The sequence below is a fragment of the Pleurodeles waltl genome, chromosome 1_1, assembly GCF_031143425.1.
Source record: "Pleurodeles waltl isolate 20211129_DDA chromosome 1_1, aPleWal1.hap1.20221129, whole genome shotgun sequence".
Taxonomy (NCBI): Eukaryota; Metazoa; Chordata; class Amphibia; order Caudata; family Salamandridae; genus Pleurodeles; species Pleurodeles waltl.
In genome coordinates, this window is record NC_090436.1 from 659,447,140 (window position 1) to 659,468,676 (window position 21,537).

General features: G+C 46.4%; 1 protein-coding gene across 1 annotated transcript in view; it reads left to right on the plus strand.

The window, feature by feature from the left end:
* Nucleotides 1–21,537, plus strand: part of DMXL1 (Dmx like 1) — a 1,414,533-nt gene that overhangs the window by 1,259,769 nt on the left and 133,227 nt on the right. Inside the window, exon 37 of the mRNA XM_069226844.1 lies at nucleotides 15,445–15,505. Coding sequence (XP_069082945.1) covers nucleotides 15,445–15,505 — 61 coding nt within the window. The remainder of the gene's footprint in view (nucleotides 1–15,444; nucleotides 15,506–21,537) is intronic.

Here is a 21,537-nt window from a genome sequence, read left to right on the forward strand (position 1 = left end):
CAGTGGAAAGGCTGAGGGACCGAGCTGTAGCCCGGGAGTCCTTGAACCTCTCCAAAGCAGAGTCCACCTTGGCTCCAAAGAGACGGGAGCCATCAAGGGCATGACCATAAGAGACTGATGAACATCCCCCGAGAAACCAGATGTACGTAACCAGGCTAGCACCTCAAGGCCACCGTTGTCGCAACCGATCTACCTAGAGAGTCGGTCGTGTCCCGGCAACATCTGATAGTGAACTTTGCAGCGTATCTCCAATCGGTGACTGCTTGGGAGAAAATAGCATGGGCCTCCTCCGATACCTGCGGCAGAATTTGCACCACTATATCCCACAGAGAGTGGGTATAGTGGCCCAAAACATGAGGATGAGGATGCCTGGATGACAAGGCTCTCAGGCGTGGGGTGTTGGGACAGGAATTTAGGGTCATTCAGGGCGGACCAATGGCGGCGTGCAGTATTCCTGTTCACAGGAGCCCCTGTGTTCGATTTGGACCAAGTACCCAAAAGGACATCGTTGAGGGCCTCATTGAATGGAAGAAGAGGCTCAGATGTGGATGGACACCCCTGGTTGAAGCACCTCCATCAGGAGATTAGACCTGACCTGAATAGTAGGCAGCTCAAGGCCGAGGACCTCAGCCGCCCTACTCACCACCATGGAATAAGTTGCTCGCTCCCTCCACCGTAGCTACGGTAGGAGGAGACAGCATGCTAGCGTCTGGAGAGGTATCCAGACCACTGGCCCCGTCCAACTCCTGTGCCCAGTCCATGTTAGGGTCATTCTGGTATGCTTTAGGGTCCAGGGACCCCTCCAATCCTTCCCCGAATTCGAACCCATGAGAATAAGGGTCAGAATCCAACCTGGGGTGGATAGTCCCCATCGAAGAAGGAGGTGCCGTCGGCCGACGCAAGTCCAACTCCGAGTCTTCAGGGATCAGAATCGGGTCGATGGTGGGCACCACAGACATTGGGAGCCTCAACAATCAAATCGGCGCCGGGGAAGGTCTCAGTGGTATGACCGGATACGACAGCAGATCTGGAGGGGACTTCAGTGGCAGGAGTCGGAGCCCCCGACCAAACCCCTTGCGCCCAAAGGTGCCGTAGCGGGGTCAGGCTGCCAAAAAATTAGGCAAATGGCCTCATAAAACTACTTTCATTGGGAAAGGTCGCCCGGGCTCCTGGAAACTCATGGAGGCGTGCAGCGGATCCATAAGCAGGCTCCAAAGATGGAGGTCTCGAGCGGTGATGCTCCTCCCGCGTCGCGTCAGCCGAGCAACGGGGCGAAGTCAAAGGATGACGGGATCTTTTCGACTTCTTCTTACCTTGTCCAGAAGACTTTGAAGAAGACATACCCGAGATGGGTCTTGCAGATCCTACAGAAGGGCTATTCCCTCCCTACTGTCTCCATGACGGTGAGAGTGGGACCGACTAGGAGTTGAGAGCGGGGCCGCCATACTGCACTGTGTCCAGAACAGCTCCAATGAAAGGGAGCTTCTGAGAGGGAGTCAGGTGTGACTTTGGCATGTCTGTAGTGAACCCCAGCAAATGCAGGCAGTCCGCCGTAGTCTGAAGGTGGGTGACGAGAGCCTGGGGCATAGGGGCCTTCAACAGCCAGTCATCTAGGTAGGGGAAGACTGAAATCCCTAACCTGCGCAGATGAGCTGCCACCACTGCCATCACTCTGGTGAACACCCGAGGGGCACTGGTGAGACCGAAGGGGAGCACGGTAAACTGAAAGTGCTTGTGGCCCACCTTGAACCGCAAGTAACGCCTAAAGCGGACAGGATGGGGATGTGATAATACACATCCTGCAAGTCCAATGCTTACCATCCAGTCTCCTTGGTCTAGGACAGACAAGACCTGAGCAAGAGGGAGCATCTTGAATTTCTCCTTCTTGAGGAAGAAATTGACGTCCCTTAAATCCAAGATAGGGCAAAAGCCCTTGTTCTTTTTGGGAATCAGAAAGTAGCAGGAATAACAACCACTGCCTACTTCTGACATCGGAATGCTTTCTGTGGCTCCCTTGGCCAAGAAAGCTGTAACTTCCTCGCAGAGTAAGATCAAATGATCCTCCATCAGCCGTTCTTTTACCATAGAGGGAGGGAAAGACTGGAAGGAGAGGGAATAGCCCTTCTGTAGGATCTGCAAGACCCATTTGTCCAATGTTATGGACCGCCAGTGAGGGAGATGAAATTGAATCCTCCCTCCAACTGGACGGACATTGTCTTGCAGAACCATAATAGGAGGGCTTGGGTGCTGCGGAAGAGGGGGGGCTGGGTGGAGGCCGACCTCTGGCCAGAACTCTGGGTCTGACGGTACCACAATATCGTCCTCGCAGGGGATGCTGTGAAGCCGGAAGATGGTAGCTAACCTCTGGCTGGTGTGGTACCGTGCCCCTTCCGAAGCCTCGAAAGGGGCAATAGGCAGACTGCTGGCGAGCCGGCACTGAGAGCCCCAAGGATCTGGCCATAGCAGGAGAATCCTTGAACCTCTCAAGCGCAGAGTCTGCCTTCTCACCAAAAGGTGAGAGCCATCGAAAGGCATGTCAAGCTCGACTGAACATCCCCCGACAAGTCAGTGGAACATAGCCAGGCATGGTGTCGGAGGGCCGCCGTTGATAAAATAGCTCTGCCCAGCAAGTCGGTCGTGTCCAAACCACACCTAATGGTAAACGTGGCTGCACAGTCAAATGCAAAAATAATCAACAAGCTGCAAATGTTACTATTGTCAGTAAACTCCACCCCACTTTGCGTAGGGCCCTCCCCGCCCTCATCCCCCATGTTGTCTTGGATCTCCAAAGAGTAATGATTCAGCCATGTACCTCATACTTTGCACAATTTTCAGGGGCAACCTCTGTTTGTGTAGGTAGCTTTTTCCACCACCATAGACACGCCCATACCCTGTTTCCATTCCCGTTCCACTTTTTCATTACTGGAACCTGGGGACCCTCACTGAATCATTATTGGAATCTGGTGACCCCCCTCTGAGTCATTACTGATAGATGGGGACCATATATGTTAATATTATTTAGTTTTCTTGGCAGTCGCGGACCCCCTGAGGAGGCTTCTCAGACCCCCAGGAGTCTCTGGACCACAGGTTGGGATCCACTGGTCTAAGGAGTGTGTAGTATAGCCTTCTGATATATTTAAAATAAATCAGTCGATGTCTCCCGTTAAGGGATATGGAACGAATCATGGAGCAGCAATACTGCCATTGGGCATCTGTTATAACTGTATCAAGATCCCTTTGCGGTGCAGCTCTTGCTTTCGTTATCCCTGGTCTGCGTGGCTTCCGAATGTGGGCATAAGGCCTGGTTACTAATTTATGAGGCATAGTGTCCTCTGACCATATGGAGGGTCTGCATGTCGGGCAGTTCTAGAAATTCGTCTCCCAGGAGGGCTCACATAGTGTGTTGAGCTCTATAGTACTGATATTTCATGAGAGGAGTCGGCACTTGTACTTGTTATGTAATTGACTCCCACATGCACACTGTATCCTCATGAAAAAAATCTCCCATAGACTTGATGCCCAAGTTCTGAAACGATGAGCCTGCACCCTTGTATTGCCCTAAAGGGAACCAGGTGTATCATTCAATCGGTGTGTGAGGCGAATATAGCTGAGACAGTGCCTGCCAGGTTATGAAGACTATTCCACATATGTGTAGTAGTATTTAAAGAGTCAAAGAGTGAAAGGGCTGAAATATCCAACAAGGCAGGGGTTGTGGAGCCAACATGTCCCATTCTGTGTGCAAGTGTGGTAGGCCAGGAGGTCCATGGAACCAGGAGTGTGTGCACCTGGAGTCTGCCGCCCTGTAATAAGTCTCCAAGTCAGGGGCATTGAGTTCCCCCATGTTGTATGGCAAGGTCAGGACCTGCCACTGAACTTCTGTGTTGTTTTCCTGCCCATGCTATCTAATCAAAAGAGACAGTAGGTTGGAGAAGACAAATCTCAGCAGCAACAGGGAAATATTCTGAAAAAGTAACAGAAACCGGGGAAATACAACTTTTTTCAACAGCGTTGGTCAGTTTTTGTATTGCCTTTCCATAGTTATCTGAAGGAATTGTATGAATTTATATTCCACAGTAGCGGACCGATTCTGTTTCCCACTTAAGGGAGAAATCCATTGATACTGGAGTCAGACGGAACACTATAGATTTGTTGCATATAATTCACAAACCCGAGAGGCCACCAAACCTCCTGACTTCGCAGAGCTTAAGATTGTGCATGGGATCACGGTTGTACAGCAGGGTATCATTGTGTATGCAGATAATAATGGATTATAACCGGGAAAGCGGATGCCCCCATGCTTATGATATTCCTGGAGAGCACACGCCAGTGGTCCCGCTACCAGTGCATATAGCAAGGTCGATAAAGGGCAACCTTGTCTGGTGCCGCTGGTGATGGTCATCAAATATTCTCAATCAGCATTCGTCAACCAGGGCATAGTGATGTGTGCTAGATAATGTAATATTGCATTCGTGTCAGGGGTAATCTTGGATGTGTAGAGTGCAGCATAATAATCACAAAACCGATTTGCAACCCCAGCAGATCGCTGAGGAAACGGCCACCCTTGTCCTGCACTGCTAAAATTGAGTCATATTCCTTATTATTGCGCAATATGGCTGCCAGTATCACTCCAGGGCGGTTCCAACCCCTCCCCCTAACCCCCTTACATATTTTCCGGGCTGTAGAAAGCTGGCCTGGTCTGTGGTGAGCACCTATGGTGTTACCACCTTTTACCAGGTCCGGCTATCCCCCATTAGTGAGATGTAGTCAGTGTCTAGGAAGCCAGGGCTCTCTAAAGGTAGCTGTGGATGAGCAGCCAAAACTTATCTAGGAGGCATGCAAACCTTATGCACTAACACTGTAGTCACACAGCACTTACACACATTAAAGAACCACTTAGTGTTACAAAAATAAAGGTACTTTATTATAGTAATGCAAGTACTAAAATACTGAATAGGCAGTACCGCAACCGGAGGTAAGTATGCACACTATTATGTACACATTAGAAATCAGGAATTAGCTTGGACAGCTGTTGAACTGTCCCCCACCCCGGAGCTGTGTTTGCTGGGTATAGGTCCAAACCTCAAAAAACGGAAACAAACTGCTGGCGCTGGTGATGTACAGACGCCTTATAGCCATGCACTGGAAGGCCCCAGTTGCGCCGGGCATCGAACAATGGCGATCGGAGCTGCAGCGCTGGGCCAGGGCCGAGGCCGGCACGCTGCAGCTCCTATCAACAAGGGGCGTTCGGGTCAAAGGTCTTGACACCTGGAACTCTTTTGTTGCAATAATAAAAAGAAAAGATGACGAACGCCCTCCCTGAACACTCCCCTAACAAACATTAAAATCCGCACCTTACAGTCCCAAATAGCTGCAACCCCCCAGGGATAGCGCGCAACCACCCCACATCAGGCTGGAAGCAAAATATCACATAGCTGAACCTAACCGCAAAGCTAACCCAAGTATAAATAACAAAAAAGTAAACAGGCAGGAGACCTAGTGTGACAAAACGGCGTAGAAGTATAAACAAATAAATAAAAACGATAAGGAACAAAAATATATATATAAAAGCGGACAGGAGCAGGGGGTGTCAGCATGAAGCTGGTATAACCTAACAGATGGTTACCAACCAGTAATAACACCAGCACACAAAGGGGGCTCACGACCAATCGCCCGCCCGCATTTCTTCCCCTTCTCCTCTCCTCCTCTGCCTCCGCTTCCCCCGCCGGCCCTCATCCCCCCCCCCCCTCCCAGAAAGCCCTTTCCTTTTTTTTTTTTTTTTTTTTTTTTTTTTTAGTGCAACAGGATGCTTTAATATGATGTTCAGCCCGGACTATCCCCTCCTACCCCGGCTCGTGGTTACACGGACCCCCTGGCAGTGGCGCGGGAGCGGGCGGAGTGCACCTTAGCCCAGGCACAGTACAATAGCCGTCTAGGGCGACATGATGAACGCACCTGTTGCAAATGTTATTCTCATTGACAGTTTTCATTTGTGTAATTTTGTTGTGTGATGATAAATAATAAAAACACATTTAAAAAAAAAGAAATCAGGAATTAGCATAAATGGCAATAGAAAACAATTAAAACAATAGTAAGTACTAAAGGCCCTAGGCAGGGAACAAACCATATACTAAGAAAGTGGAATGCGAAAGTCGAGCCCCCGCCCAAGGAAGTGGAATCAGTAGAGGGGAGCTGAGGAACTAGAAACCCCAAAAGGTAAGTACCAGAGTGCCCCCCAGCGACCAGGAGAAAGAGGTAAGTACCTGGTTCTCCCCAAACCCACCAAAAGGACTTCGGTAGAGGATTTTGCAAGACCCAGACAAGACTGCAAGAAACCAGAGGTGGATCCTTTAGAGGAAGGGGACCAAGTCCAGTTCACGTTGTAGTGTCTGGTCGTGGCAGAAGCCACTACCCACCAATATGTGTTTGCAGGACCGGGTCAGCAGTGAACGAAGACAGCAGTGCAGCATTGGAGCAGCTGAAGAGTTCCTAAAGTGATGCAGTCGTCGTCCCACATTGGAAGAGGGTTTGCAGTCGGTCAGTGGTGTGGAAAAACCACCAACAAGCCTTGGCAAAGGCAAATGTCGTGGAAGAAGAAATGCAGAGCTGCCAGGGACTAGCAAGGTCCAGGGGAGTCCTGGGTGTCCCTCAGAAGTGAGGAGAGTCACAGGAAGAGGAGGCAGCCACCACAGGCGACCCACAGGCAGTAAGCACAGGAGTCGCGGTGAGACCCATGCAGCACACCTAGAAAGGAGTCCCAAGTCACTGAAGAAGCACAGAGGGCTGTGCGTCGCACAGAAGAGAAGGGGGCTTGTGGGCTGGGGCTACAAGGAGCCTGAAGATCCCTTGGAGGAGATGCCAACAAGCCTTGTTAGCTGCAAGAGTCAAGGTGCATGGGGGTACTGTCCTGCGTGGAGAGGCAAGGGCTTAACGTCTCCCTAGTTGGACAGCTGGTAGAGAGGACCAAGGGGTCTACTCCAGACCACCACCAGTGATTCAGGATCTACACAGCTCTGGAGGAGAGGAGATCCACGCATCCGACCTCCATTGCAGTTGGCGCCTGTGTATTCCTTCTTGCTTCTTGTGCAGACTGAAAACTCACCATCCTCAAAGGATGCAAGCCGGGGAAATGTTGCAGTTGCTGGAAGGAGCCGGAGAAACAGTGTTGCAGAGCAGAGTCGTTGCTGTACATGCAGATTGTCAGTTCCTGGAGGGTCCAGTTGCACTTCCAGTGGCCAGAAGGTGAAGTAAATGTTGCAGAGGAATCCTTCTGGAATCTTGCATGTCAAATGTGGGGACCCACCCAAGAGGGATACCCTGAATAACCCAGAAAGAGGGATTGGCCACTTTGCAGGGTGACCACCTATAAGGACGGGGCTGTGATGTCACCTGCCTGTCCTGGCCACTCAGATGCTCCCAGAGGCCTCTGCCCATCTTGGATTCAAGATGGCAGAATCAAGTGGCCACCTGGAGGAGCTCGTGGCACCAACCCTGCGGTGGTGATGAACAGGGGAGTGGTTACTCCCCTTTCCATTGTCCAGTTTCCTGCCAGAGCAGGGACCGGGGTCCCTCCTCTGGTGCAAACCGGTCTAGGAGGGCACCAAATGTGCTCTTCAAAGCATACCAGTAGCTTGGAGAGGCTACCTCTCCCAAGCCATGTAACACCTATTTCCAAAGAGAGAGGGTGTTGCCTCCCTCCCTCAAAAGAAATCCTTTGTTCTGCCTTCCTGGGCTTGAGCTGGTCGAGCAGCAGGGGGGCAGAAACCAGTCTGTAGGGTGGCGGGAGCGCAGGCTGCCCGAGAAAACCCTGCAAACTGGTAGGGGCAAAGCTGGGGGTCCTCTAAGGAGCCCCCAGAGTGCATGGAATCATACAACCAATACTGGCAACAGTATTGGAGCATGATTCCGACATGCGTAACCAAGCATGCCCAGGCTTGGAGTTACCATTATGTAGCTGGACACAGGTTGTGTCCAGTAGATGGGTAAAATGGCTTCCCCGCACTTATGAAGTCCAGGAAAATGGAGCTGGAGTTCGTAGAGGCACCTCAGCCCAGGCAGTGGTGCCCTCACACACAGGTACTTGCACCTTGCCCTCTGGGCTAGGAGGGCCTGCCATAGGGGTGACTTACAGTGATCTGGTGCACTGACCTATAGTGAAAGGGGTGCATGCACCTTTTCATGCAGGCTGGAATGGCTGGCCTGCAGACACATTTTGCATGGGCTCCCATGGGTGGCATAATACATGTTGTAGCCCATGGGGAACCCCTGGTGCCCCAATGCCCTGGGTACTTAGGTACCCTATACTAGGGACCTACATGGGAGTACCAGTATTCCAATTATGGGGTGGGCAAAGTCAGGAACAACCAAATTTAGGAGGAGAGAGCACAGTCACTGGGGTCCTGGTTCGCGGGATCCCAGTGAACACAGTCAAGACACACTGACAGTAGATAGAAGGTGGGGGTAACCATGCCAAAAAGAGGGTACTTTCCAACATGGGCCAGGCCATTTTTCCCTATATGTTGTACCTCATTGTTTGCTGTTTTTTGAAATTCCACAAGCTTCTCATGAATGTGGCCCAGTAACTGCCTGTCTGCCGTGACCAGGTGCTCCATCTGCAGCTGTGCTATCTCTTTCTCCAGTTGAGCCAAGCAACCAGGCAGTGATTTCAGGACACCCTCCTGTTTTGCTATTGTTATTCCACGAATGTAAACCTTAAATGTTTCCCACACCATGCCAAATTTGGAGAGCAAGCCCACATTTATGCAAAAGAATTCTTTGATGGCCCAGGACAGGCCATTCAGAAAAAGTCGAGTCAAGTTAAGAATATGGTGGGAAACACCACAAGAAAGTGGCAACGCAGCGATTCTGGACTTCCAGGGACAGGGGAACTCGTACTGTCATGTGTCAAATAGTGTGCAGGAAACTGTAACTATTCTGGGCCTACTGCATGACATCCTCTGTCGCACCAACCACAAACTTAATCAATGGTACCCCTCCCACAACAGGCTGATTCCCAACCTGCCCGTCTTTGTATGAATATACCCATCCTGTCCCTCTGTCAACCGTATGGTATAACCATCCTTTAGAATGTGTGGAGTAAACATTGGGGCAGATGTAGCCAGGCCTTCCCCCTCTTTCTGTTCCCATCAGGCCACCTTATCCTAAGTAGCAAGCCCCTTCTGTATACAGGTGAACCACCCCTCCCAAGGTAAGAGGTGTGCAGTAGGGAACAATAAAAAATTTCAGGAACCCTCCATGGTAGAACAGAACAAAAGAGCAAGCATTGTATAACAGCAGCTAAACAATTAGGCACAGACATAGTCTAGTGAATCACCCAATCGCAGCCTGGCTGCATAGAATCAACATTGATGAGTAACCATGCAATCTAAGTGAGAGGACATGTGATCAGACCATGATCATCAACTCCATTTTCCTTTGCTCTGAGGACACTGAGTCGCTGGAAACTGTAAAGGAAATTAATAAAGAAAGGGTAGAAAACAGTGGTGCATTTTCAGTAGAACTTTTTTCTCATATTAGGGGGATGAGGCTGTTGAATTCTGTTGACTCCCTGCAGCCACCCTCCATTTGGAAAAAAATGTGAAAGCTGCTTGAAAGAATTGTGAAAGCTGCTTGTGAATAGCAGTGGCTTCACATCCACCATGACCGGTAGTTTGGCCGGGTAAAGCATGCAGTAGTCCAATTGAAGAGCCGGTCATTGACGATTAGCCTGGAGAAACAGACGTTGTGCCTCTTGGACCTGGTGTGTAAAGTCAGGGTAGAGAGAAATATCCGTTCCTTCGTGTCTCAATGTCTTCAAGTCCTGAGCTCTCTGCAGGGCCGCATCATGATCCCTGTAATATAAACTTTTGGCTATCACTGGCCTGGGCGTCGCCTCCGGGGGAGGGGGGACGAGGCACAGGGGACCGATGCGCCATTTCAACAACAAACGTATCTGAGAAAGTCTCACTGTCTAACAGCGTTATAAGCAGTTGTTCGATATATTTTTCCATATTGTCAATTGAAGTCAACTCTGCAATATCAATTATGCATAAAATGTTCCTGCGGGAACGGGCCTCCAAATCCTCAACTTTAGTCTGGAGGGCAGCAAGCGTTTTACCCATCTTGGATTGGATGTTGTTTAAAGTAACATGGTCATCCTCCAGCTCACCTGTGTCAAGGCTCTCAGTATGTTTATCAAGCCTCTCAGTTATCCTATCCATCCTGAAGGATAATGAGTCAGTTTTGCCATCAGTTGTGGCAAGACTATGATGCAAGGATGCATTTCAAATCAGGCTCTACATCCGAGTCTGGGTCCCCCGTGTCAGGCCTCCTTGTGCTCTTCCCGAGCGCTGAAGGACTTGCGTTGCTGCAAGTGAAGCTTGGCTTGGGTTTTGGCATTCTTGCCCCTGGTGGTAAGTGGGCGCAATGGGGGGGCGATGGGTCTTCATTTGTGTTGGATGGGGGAGAGCAGTATGTGGCTGTTATCCAGAGTAATGGGCAATTTCCGTCTCCCCACTTCAGTTAGATTAGACACAAATGTAAGGCAGACAGCAGAATGTTTTTTTTTTTTTTAAAGCAAAAGTACCCTTGGGTGACTACAGTGGTAGAAAGCAAATATCTGCAAATGTGGTGAGATTGAACGAGGAAAACAATGCACGTGTGAGCGAATATCTAATAACGAGTGTGGGTAACAGTCAGAGTCACTCTTACCTCCAAGCTCAGCATGAATGTCAGCGCATCATTCAGTGCAGCAGGAGCGCGGATGAGGAGCTTTAGAGCACGCGCTGCCGCCCGATTTAAACAGCACGGAGTATTGCACTGGGTCTGCAAGCCGTGGGAAACAGAGTGTAATCTAATAATTAGAGCCAGAAGCTGGGCTCCGTCATGGAGACAACAGTGGGCCTCTGTCTTTCCCATGCCAATATCTCTCTACCCCGGCTCACCTCTTGGAGTCCCTGCTGGGCACAACTTCACTGGGTGCAGAGGGCCGCACTCTGTCCAAGCTCTTCAAACAGCCACTGGAGCAGGCAGTGCGCTCACCAGCGCCGGACTTTGAGTTACCCAGGGAGGACCCGCAGTACTGAAAACGGCCCAGGGATGTGCCTCAGATTTCCAGGCACCCTGCACACCAATCGCCAGGCTTGCTCATGCTTGGTCCAGTCTGCCTCCAAGCCCCTGTAATGGCGCATAGCACACCCAGCCGTTCCAGCAGCAGGGTGCCTGACTGAACGTCAAACTCGCCTTGTTCGGTTCCCCTAGCTTGAAAAAGGACTCAGGGGTGTAAATTGTAGGTGCTTAGCAGCTCTGGGGTGGCAGGATCCTTGAGGATTGTCAGTGGCCGACTGGGCTCTCTGTTTGCAGCCATCTTGCTGCCAGGTAAGCTCCGCTCCCCCTCAACTCAAGCAGGGCTACTTGCTTTGATTTACAGCAAAAGTACTGCCAATTCCACCAAAGAAGCGGTAAAGTTGGCATCTTGTCCAGTTTAAGAAAGATAGCCATTTTCTAAAGAAGCAGGCTATCAAACATGTACTTCCTCAGCTCAACGGGAAAGGAAGGTACACCAGGTATTTAATCAATGGATCTATGAAACTTCATAAAGTTAAAAAAAGAGAAGCTTTGAATGTTACTCTTCCATCAAATCCTCCCTCAACATATTTCCAGTTTGCAGTAATGCCTTTTGGTCTGAAGTTAGCTCCTCGCGCATTTTCAAAATGCATAGCAGTAGTTGCAGCTCATCTGTGACCTGAAGAAATTTTCATCTAGCTCTACCTAGATGACCAGCTCATAAAAACTCACAGCCAATACAAGGCATAGCAGCAATATAATGCCACAGAATCCTTGCTCCTCAGTCTAGGTCAGCAGATAAATTAACAGAAATTGAAGCCAACACCAACTCAAATACTGTTGTATATTGGAGTGACAAGAGGCACAGTCATAGCAAAAGTGTTTCCTTTGATGGAGAGAGTGTCATCAATTCAGGAGATGTGCCATCTTTTAATGACATAAAATTAATCTGCAAGGCAAATGTCCTCTCTGCTAGTTTCATGTTTTTCCACTGTCTCAAGCGTAGGATTTTAAATGCGACCACTCCAGCAATGTCTAGAAGATCAGTAGTCTCAGAGATGTGACCACTGGGATGACAAACTACATATTGTGATAGTGGCAAAATGTTTAGTGTCATTGTGGTGTACAAATAGTACTTGAATCAGGGAATTCCATTTGAGTTAGAGCGACCACTTCAGAATGTTGCCAAAAACATCTCTCTATCAGGATGGGGAACGTATCTGATGACTGTAGTAGTGCATTGATTGAAGAAGGAGGCCTCGACTCACATCAGTTACTCAGAGTTGAGAGAAGTCCAACTGGCTCTAAAGTCCATCCTCCCTGTTCTGACAGCGCGCAGAATCATCATTAAGCTGGACAATACAACAGGAATGCATTATCTAAACACGCAGGACAGCTTGAGAATGAGATATCTATCTCTCTCACTCTCTCCTCCTTTCTCTCTTTCTCTCTTGTTTTCTTTCCAGAAAATCTGTGCCTTGGCCAGAGAACTGTGTCTGAGTGTTTCCCCTGCAAGCTTTCTCAATAATCAAGCACACTTCCAAAGTTGTTTCTAGAAAAAGAATCACAAATGGGTTCTGGATGACAAACTCTTATATCAAAGCTTTGTGTGTGGTGCAGAGGTAGATCTTTTTGCCGCACCGATGGAAGAAACGACTATGCAAGACAGGGTTTTTTAGACGTGCCCTTTTGATTACTTGGTCAAGGACACTGCTTTATGCTTTTCCACCATTTCCACTGATTCCTGCAGTCATCTTGAAAATCCGAAATTAGAAGGCAACAACAATCCCCTCCATACTCCTGACTGGTCCATGCATTAGTAGTTTCTTGACCTTCTGCAACTGTCACTCAAGCAACACAAGAGATTACATGCAAACAGAGCCTGCTGACCAGGTCTCAGAGCCAGCTGTTCCACACAAATTTGACAGCTTTGAATTTTGTAGTATTGCTCATGAGGTCAGATAGTACTGAAACATGAATTTGCCTCAATCATGCATTGAAATTAATGAAAGTTAAGCGCTTTTCAACCAGGGCATGTTAGTCCTTTAAATGGAATATATCTGTATTTTGTACCAGCAAAGAGGATACAATCCCATTACCTGTTACAAAGAAATCATCCTTCCATATTTACTAATATCTGACTCAATTAAAACTACAATTTGCATCAGTAAAAGCTGGTTATACAGCATATAGGAAAGTACCTGATAGATAGCCTGAAAGGTCTAAAGAAAGATTTTCTGCCTCTTACACCTCCATCTCCTCCTTGAGAGCTAACTTTGGTATTAACCAAATTAATGGGCCCTCTATTTGAGCCTATACACAATGCTTTATTGCAGCATCCATCAAGGAAGGCAACCTTTCTGATAGCAATTCGGTCAGCCTGTAGCGATATTGGCTTTATCATCCCCAATAAATTCTTGCACTTTATTCCTTGTTAGCAGGGAGGCTTTAGGGACTTGTCTCTTCTTTGTTTCCAAAAGTGGCCTCCGATTCCACATCAACCAGACTCTCACTCGTCCGACATTCCTTCCTAATTCATCAACGGCAGCAGAGTGTACCTTGCATTCTGTAGTCACTAGAAGAGTTCTTTGTTTTAACTTAGACAAGACAACTAGGAAGCCAGCTAGCTCTTGATCAAATAGATTTGCCTATGTTCGGGTATGCCTACATCTAAAGAAACCATCCCCATATGGATAATAGCTTACATAGTTCTGGGTTACCACCTATCAAATAAGCCTCTGCCAGCCGACTAAAAGGCTCACTGTACCAGGAGAAAAAGCATCCACCATGACTTGGCTGAGAAATATACCTTTAGCAGAGAACTGTAGAGTGGCTACCTGGAAGTCAGTACAGTACGTATCTTCACAAAACATTGTCCTGAGATGCAAAACTCACTTCTGGTTTGTCAGGCCACTATAAAAAAATTCTTTGGTCTATTATAAATGTAGATTATGATGATACAATATACAATATATTTCAGGTAGTTGTCTGTGATGCCCAAGAGCTGCTGATCTATTTCAGTTTTTTGTTCTCGATTCTGTTCTAACATTTGTGAATACCAAAGAATACACTACACTGCAGATTTAATGGTTACCTACTTGTAATGGTTGTTCTGCATATTCTTTGAAATTATAAATTACCCTCACTCCTACCCTGCTGTAGGACTTGGGCATCAGAGAAAACTACTTTCAATTAATTTCATCCAGCATTCTTTCAAAACGAACTGGCTCTGAGGCAATTGTCAATACAAAGCTTTGTGTGGTGAAAGATTCTGGAGCCTTAAAGGGACAATGCATATTTATAGCCCGCTTAATGCAAGCTTCTCAGACTGCACTTTTCGTCATAGTCAAGTTATCCCAAAGCAAGTTTTCACTCGGGTTTTGGACTGTAGTCTGAGAAAAGGTTCATTTCTCATGCTTTTAAAGACTATCGGGAAAACATTACCTACGTTAGCTTTCAGAAAGTGTTGAGCAACATGGGAACATGGTGGATCGTCACTCATTCTGATGGATTATGGATCGTTTATAGGACATATGTTGAAGAAGTGTTCTAGGGTCCCGATAGGCAGCAGGGAATTATTCTAACATTTATGACTTCAGTAAAGTGGCTGCAAGCAAGTAACCATTTTATTTTTGGCTTAAGCCCCAGTAGCTGTGGGACATGAATATTAAGGCAAATATTTACCAGTCATACTTATCAGTCATTACTTCTTGTGTTCAAATACTATGATACAGGTGTGCTGTGGTAGCACAGTGCTTTAATGATTCCTCATCTAGTTGTGGTATGTTGCCAAAAGTGCTATCAGGACCCCTCCAAAAGATATAATTCTAGTGGAACTGCAAGAGAATTGTTCACTAGAAAAGGAATCTTTTGAAAGATATACCTTTTAGAATAGTCACTTTACGTAATCCAGGTAATGTTACCTTTCATTAGCTCTATTATCTCCCTCCCTAATACCTTCTGTAAATTATCCCCAGGTTTAAACATTTCATTTTCTTGGTCTTTGAGGAAAATAAAGGAAACTGACTTAAGTGTCATGGATAGCCCTTACCGTAAATCCATGTATATGAACCAGCTGAAGCCTTGATACCTCTGATACCACCAAGTCAAATGGAGAGATTTTAAAATTTCGTAGTTGTAGCCTGGTACTGTAAATATTTCGCAAGGTAAAGACATAGAATGAAGAGCTAGTCTTCATTAGAAGTGCTATCAAAGGCAAGTAACTCATTATTGTAGATAGGTGACATATGTTGTTTTTTTCTAAACTTCCTATCCATAGAATTTCTCATATTTATATTATGAAGTTTGTAATCCAGTATGCAAACAAGTTATGCATTCCTGTCAGTCATTTATACATATCTTAAAATAATTTTCATTTTACAGATGTTAAAGAAAACCATTAATAATGTCAGAAGAATGGCTTCCCATCCGAACCTGCCATATTGTAAGTTGTACCATAATGCTTGTTTTTTTAAGAGGTGCATTCATTTTATATGAGGGTGCCAAAATGGAGCAACAGTTGTTGGAAACTTTTAAACCTTGAATGCAATGGTACCATAAATTCACTTTTATGATATCAATATTGTTTCTCACTGCTTTTTTTTCTTTATCTGGCAAGCCTGTCATTAGCACCCAACATATACTAAGATTTTATTTCTTAAGCGTCCCAAAACTAAATACAGGATAAAATGATACAGATAGCATTAAAACTCCATCTAGGGCTGCATTAATGGACACAGTTGTAAATATATATATAAATATATCATACTCATACACGCGACCCCTCGCCCAGAGCCTATTCAGAACACTCACCAGTTCCCCTGTCCCTATATATATATTCACTGAAAAAACAAAGGTTAAAGTGACGTTATAGTCCGTGCCAACACAACGTATCGAACTAAAAAAAAAAAACACAAATTCACCAGTTATAGTCAGCAGAGCTAAATATAACTTGCCCACTTGCCATGCACAGCTTAAGACCTCACATATTACATCACTCATGACATGTTCTATGACATCATTTTTACCATCACTGATAGCATATCCAATGACATCACTGATTACGTCATCAAATGAGTGTGTTAGTTTGTTTTATAGTTTACATAGTGGCAAGTAAGTACCATATTACATCTCTACCTAATTTTACACAGCCTATGTCAAGCTAATGGATGTGTCTACAAAACACATGTGCTCCTAATGCATCATAAGTGTGTGGAGGCATTGAGCATTTATAAATCTTTGTATTAAGGAGTAACTATGGACAGGCGAGAGTTGATGACTTGTGTCCAGTATGTTTTACACAACTAATTTTGTCTCTTCAGAGAAATAGTCCAACACAGCAAAGATTCTACATAGTTGGTATTAAGTATTGTAAGCAGCCTTGAGTATTTTGACAGAATTGTCTCAGCATGACTATTTCTACATAAGATAGAAAACTGTGAGCACCAGGCACTAGCCTATGTACACGTGCTTGATTAGCTTCAGAAGATTGGCTACCTGTAAAGATTTCCCCACAGTACAGATGCTGCAGATGGTATGACATTTAGCACCTTCAGACCTTGGAAATGTTGAGTGAATAGTCTCTCTTTGGACAACCTTTTCATGGAGTGAACACTGTTCTTGGTAGATACTTTTTATTAATACCCTGTGATGTATTTCTCATGAGAATTTCACTGTCTGCAAATAGTGTGGTACAAAGTAAACTCTCTCCCAGGATTAAACACTGCTTACTGTACCCACTTATCTTCTCATATCCCCCTAATTTCTCACTGTAGGTCTGGTGACTGTGAACGGTTTGATACAGGTAAAGACTGTCTGTAGTAGGGCATTGGTTATGTCACAGAAGTTGTGCATGTGGAGGAACTTGATTTCCTATGAACAGTTGAATACAAATTGAACACCATGTGCAGAAGGAGTTACCCATCTGACTGTGGTTTATTGTTAATATGAGCTTGGCTACCCATGAAGTGTATGGTCAGGCCATATGCTACATGAGGTTGCTTGTCTGCGAAGTGGTTGGCCGTAGGTTCTGACAGCAGGCCAAGCCATGCAACCTCTCCCGCCAAACCCCTGCTGCACACGGCCATTGGTGGAGGTTGGCTCTACGTATGGTAATAAAATATTACTTTACATAAAAAAAAACTCTAGAAATTCACTGACAAAGCAAAGGTCAAAGTGATGTTATAGTTAGGTGCAATCAAAATATCTGATTTTGTTTAAGAAAAAACTTAGAAATTCATGAAAAAAACAAAGGCTAAAGTGGCTGTAAGAAGCTGGCTCTGTATATACGATCTCAAAGTGAGAGATAGTGTGCACAGAGTCCAGGGGGTCGTCAAGAGGCTTGACAGGGGCAATAATAGATAATATTGATGCTCTATTTGTGGTAGTGTGGGCGAGCAGTTAGGTTTATCAGAGGGTAATGTTAAGCATTTGTTGTACACACACAAGCAATAAATGAGAACACACACACAGTGATTTAACTCCAGGCCAGTAGGTTTTTATATAGAAAAATATTAATTTCTTAATTTATTTTTAGAACCACAAGATTCAAATTGCAGGTAAGTACATTAATTGTAAGGTACTTTGCATAGGTACAGATAGAACTTTTAATCAAAACAGTAATGTACACAGTTTGGCATAAAATGGTAATAAGCTATTTTAAAAGTGGACAGTGCAAAATTCAACAGTTCCTGGAGGAGGTAAGTACAGGTTAGTTTTTGACATAACTAAAGCACTTGCAAGTTCAGTCTCCAGGGCATAGGTAGCCCACTGTTGGGGGTTCAAGTCCACCACCTCAAACACACCCAGCACCAGCAACACGTGGCCGGTCAGGTGCAGAGGTCAAAGAGGGACCCAAATAACAGAAGTGCCTATGGAGACTAGGGGTGCTCCGGTTCCAGTCTGCTAGCAGGTAAGTACCTGCGTCCTCGGGGAGCAGACCAGGTGGGTTTTGTAGGGCACTGGGGGCGTCCCAAGTAGGCACACAAAGTACACCCTCAGCGGCACAGGGGCGGCCGGGTGCAGTGTCAAACAAGGTGTCAGATTTTGTATAGAAATCAGTGGAGGGACCCGGGGGGTCACTCAGTCGATGCAGACAGGGCACGTGGGCTTCTCGGCCAGCCACTGGGCCAGGGTGAGGGCCGCCTGCTGGTCACTGCTGCGCTGGTGGTTGGTTCTTCACGGGCCTTGGGGCTGCGGGTGCAGTGCTTCTTCTAGGCGTCTGGTTTCTTTGTTACCGGTCAGTCACGGTCAGGAGGGTCCTCTAGAATCCCTCTGCAGGCGTCGTCGTGGGGGTGCAGAGAGGTCGGTCAGGGGAAGGACATGTCGTCGGAGTCGCCTGGGGGCCCTCTCTACGGTGTTGGTTTCTCTGGACACGGGCCAGGGGTATTGGGTGCAGAGTGATGGGGACTCATGCATCTGGAGTGAGGTGAGAGTCCCTTCAAAGATGGTTTCTTCTTGTTGCTTTAGACAGGGCCGTTGTCCACAGGAGTTTCTTGGTCCTTTGGAATTGCAGGGCAGTCCTCTGAGTCGGCAGAGGTCGCTGGGCCGGTAGGATGCGTCGCTGGTGCAGGTTCTTTAAATCAGGAGACAGGCCGGTAGGGCTGGAGCCAAAGCAGTTGTCATCTCCTTCTTCTCTGCTGGGTTTTCAGGTCAGAAGTCCTTCTTCTTGTTAGGTCATCAGGAATCTAAAATCCTGGGTTCAGGGTCGCCCCTAAATACTGATTTTGGGGGGGTGTTAGGGTCACAGGGCCAATGGCTACAGTGCTTGAGGGGGCCTACACCCTACTTGTGCTCCCTCCCTTTGGGGAGGGGAGCACATCCCTATCCCTATTGAGCTAAATCCTCCAAAACAAGACTGAGGATTTTCCAAGGAGGGGGTCACTTCAGCTCTGGTCACCTTAGGGGTGGACCTGGCTGAGGGGGTAAGTCCTCCTTGTTTTTCTCATTAACTCCCCGGACTCCACTAGCTGGAGTGCCCTGGGGCATTGTTATACGAATCCTGAGCCTTTGAGGCTCACTGCTAGGTGCTACAGTTCCTGCAGGGGGAGGTGTGAAGCACCCAGTGCAGGTTTTGTTTCTGGCCCCAGAAAGCACAAAGGCTCTCACCCCAGGGGGTCAGAAACTTGTCTCTCAGTGCCAGGTTGGCACAGACCTGCACTGAAGGATTGGGTAAAATACAGGGGGCATCTTTAAAATGCCCTCTGTGTGCATTTTTTTATAAATCCAACACTGGCATCAGTGTGGGTTTATTATTCTGAGAAGTTTGATACCAAACTTCCCAGTGTTCAGTGTAGCCATTATGAAACTGTGGAGTTCATTTTAACAAACTCCCAGACCATATACTTAATATGGCCACACTGTACTTACAATGTCTAAGAATGGACTTAGACACTGTAGGGGCATATTGCTCATGCAGCTATGCCCTCACCTGTGGTATAGTGCACCCTGCCTTAGGGCTTTATCGCCTGCTAAAGGGGTGATTTATCTATGCCACAGGAGTGTTTTGTGGACATGGCACCCTGAGGGGGATGCCATGTCGACTTTGCCTTTTTCTCCCCACCAACACACACAATCTGCAATGGCAGTGTGCGTGTGTTACGTGAGGGGTCCCTTAGGGTGGCACAACACATGCTGCAGCCATTAGGGGCCTTCCCTGGTCACAGGGCCCTTGGTACCACATGTACCTTTTACAAGGGACTTATCTGTGTGACAGGGGTGTGCCAATTGTGGAAACAATGGTACATTTTTAGTGAAAGAACTGGTGCTGGGGCCCGGTTAGCAGGGCCCCAGCACACTTCTCAGTCAAGTCAGCATCAATATCAGACAAAAAGTGTGGAGGGGATAACTGCAACAAGAAGCCATTTTCCAACAGTGGCATTGTAATATTGTGAACATTTCAGTGACAACGTAATGTTCTAAACTAAGAAAAAAAAAAAGGAATTCACCAGTTAAAGTTGGCAGAGCTAACTACAACTTGCACAATCACCATGCACTGCTTATGACCTCAGATATGACATCACTCATGACATGTTCTATGATATCACTGTTGACATCATCCAATAAGAATGCTAGTTTGTTTTATACTTTACATAGTGACTGGCAAGTATCTTCCAACTTCACCTATTTTTGTACAGCCTCTTTTCTGCTAACAGGTGTAATTGTTTGCAAAATGCTTCTGCTTCTAATGGGTCATTGGTATGTAGAGGTATTGAGTTTGTTATGAATATTTTTCTACAGAGCTAATGCTGTCTGCAGGTGACAGTTAATGAGTTGTGTCCAGTATATTGGGCACCAGTAGTTTGGTTTTGCTACAAACGTTTTCAACAGGACAGAGATTCTATGTAGTAGATACTAAGCATTGCAAGCAGCCTTGAGTGTTTTGAGGGAATTGTCTTAGCATGACACTTTCTATATAGGACAGACAGCTGTGTGCAACAGGTATTTACCCATGTACATGTGTTTAATTAGCCACAGAAGCTGGACCATTAATAAAGTATTCAGCAAAGTTTGAAAGCTGTGGTTAGTATGACCTTTAGCACCTTCATTCCTAGGGTACTTACAGTGAGCAGTCTCTCTTTGGAGAGGTTTTGCATAGAATGAGCACTGTTCTTAGCAGATACTTTTTAATAATCTGTTATATTCCTCATAAGACTTTGGCTATCTCCAAACAGTGTGATTCAGGGTAAAGTCTGCTTCAGGTAAACACTGTTGACAATACCCACTTTTCTACTCAAGTCTGCTTCATTTCTCACAAAAGGTTCACTAGCCTGGGCAGGTTTAATACAGGTTAAAGGCTGTCCCTAGTAGGGCATTAGTTATGTAACAGGGCTTGAATGTCTGGAAGAAGTTGTTTTTCTCTGAACAGTTGTATACAGATTGAACACTGTTTGCAGCAGGGGTTACCCGTCTATGTGTGGTTGTTTGTCTACATGACCTCAGTTACCCATAAAGGGTATGGTACAGGGTCAGTGTTGAACATAACAGAAACTTGCTTCACCTTAGAGGGTTGTTTGTGTGATGGCTTTAATGATGGCTTATATTATTCTGAGCTGTTTCATACTTGCTTTCCTTCCTCTAATGCCATAGTCTCCTTCATAGAGTAATGGGTTGAAAAGTAGCTTGGATGATGTCATCAGTTATGTCATCAATGATGTCATAAATGTCATGGAACATGGCATGAGTGATGTAATATGTGAGGTCATAAGCAGAGCATGGCAGGGTGCATGTTATAGTTAGCCCAGCTAACTATAACAAGTGAATTTCGGGGAGGGGGTTTGTTGTTTGTGTTTGTTTTTTACTTCAAAACATTACGTTGTCATTAAATTTTCACCTAACTATAACGTTGCTTTAATCTTTGGTTTTTTAGTGACTTTCTAGGTTTAAAAAAAAAAGTAAAGTAATATTATATTACTATACGTAAAGACAACTCCCACAGCGCATGCCCAAAGGGCTTGGCCTGCGTATAGGCCTTGCAAA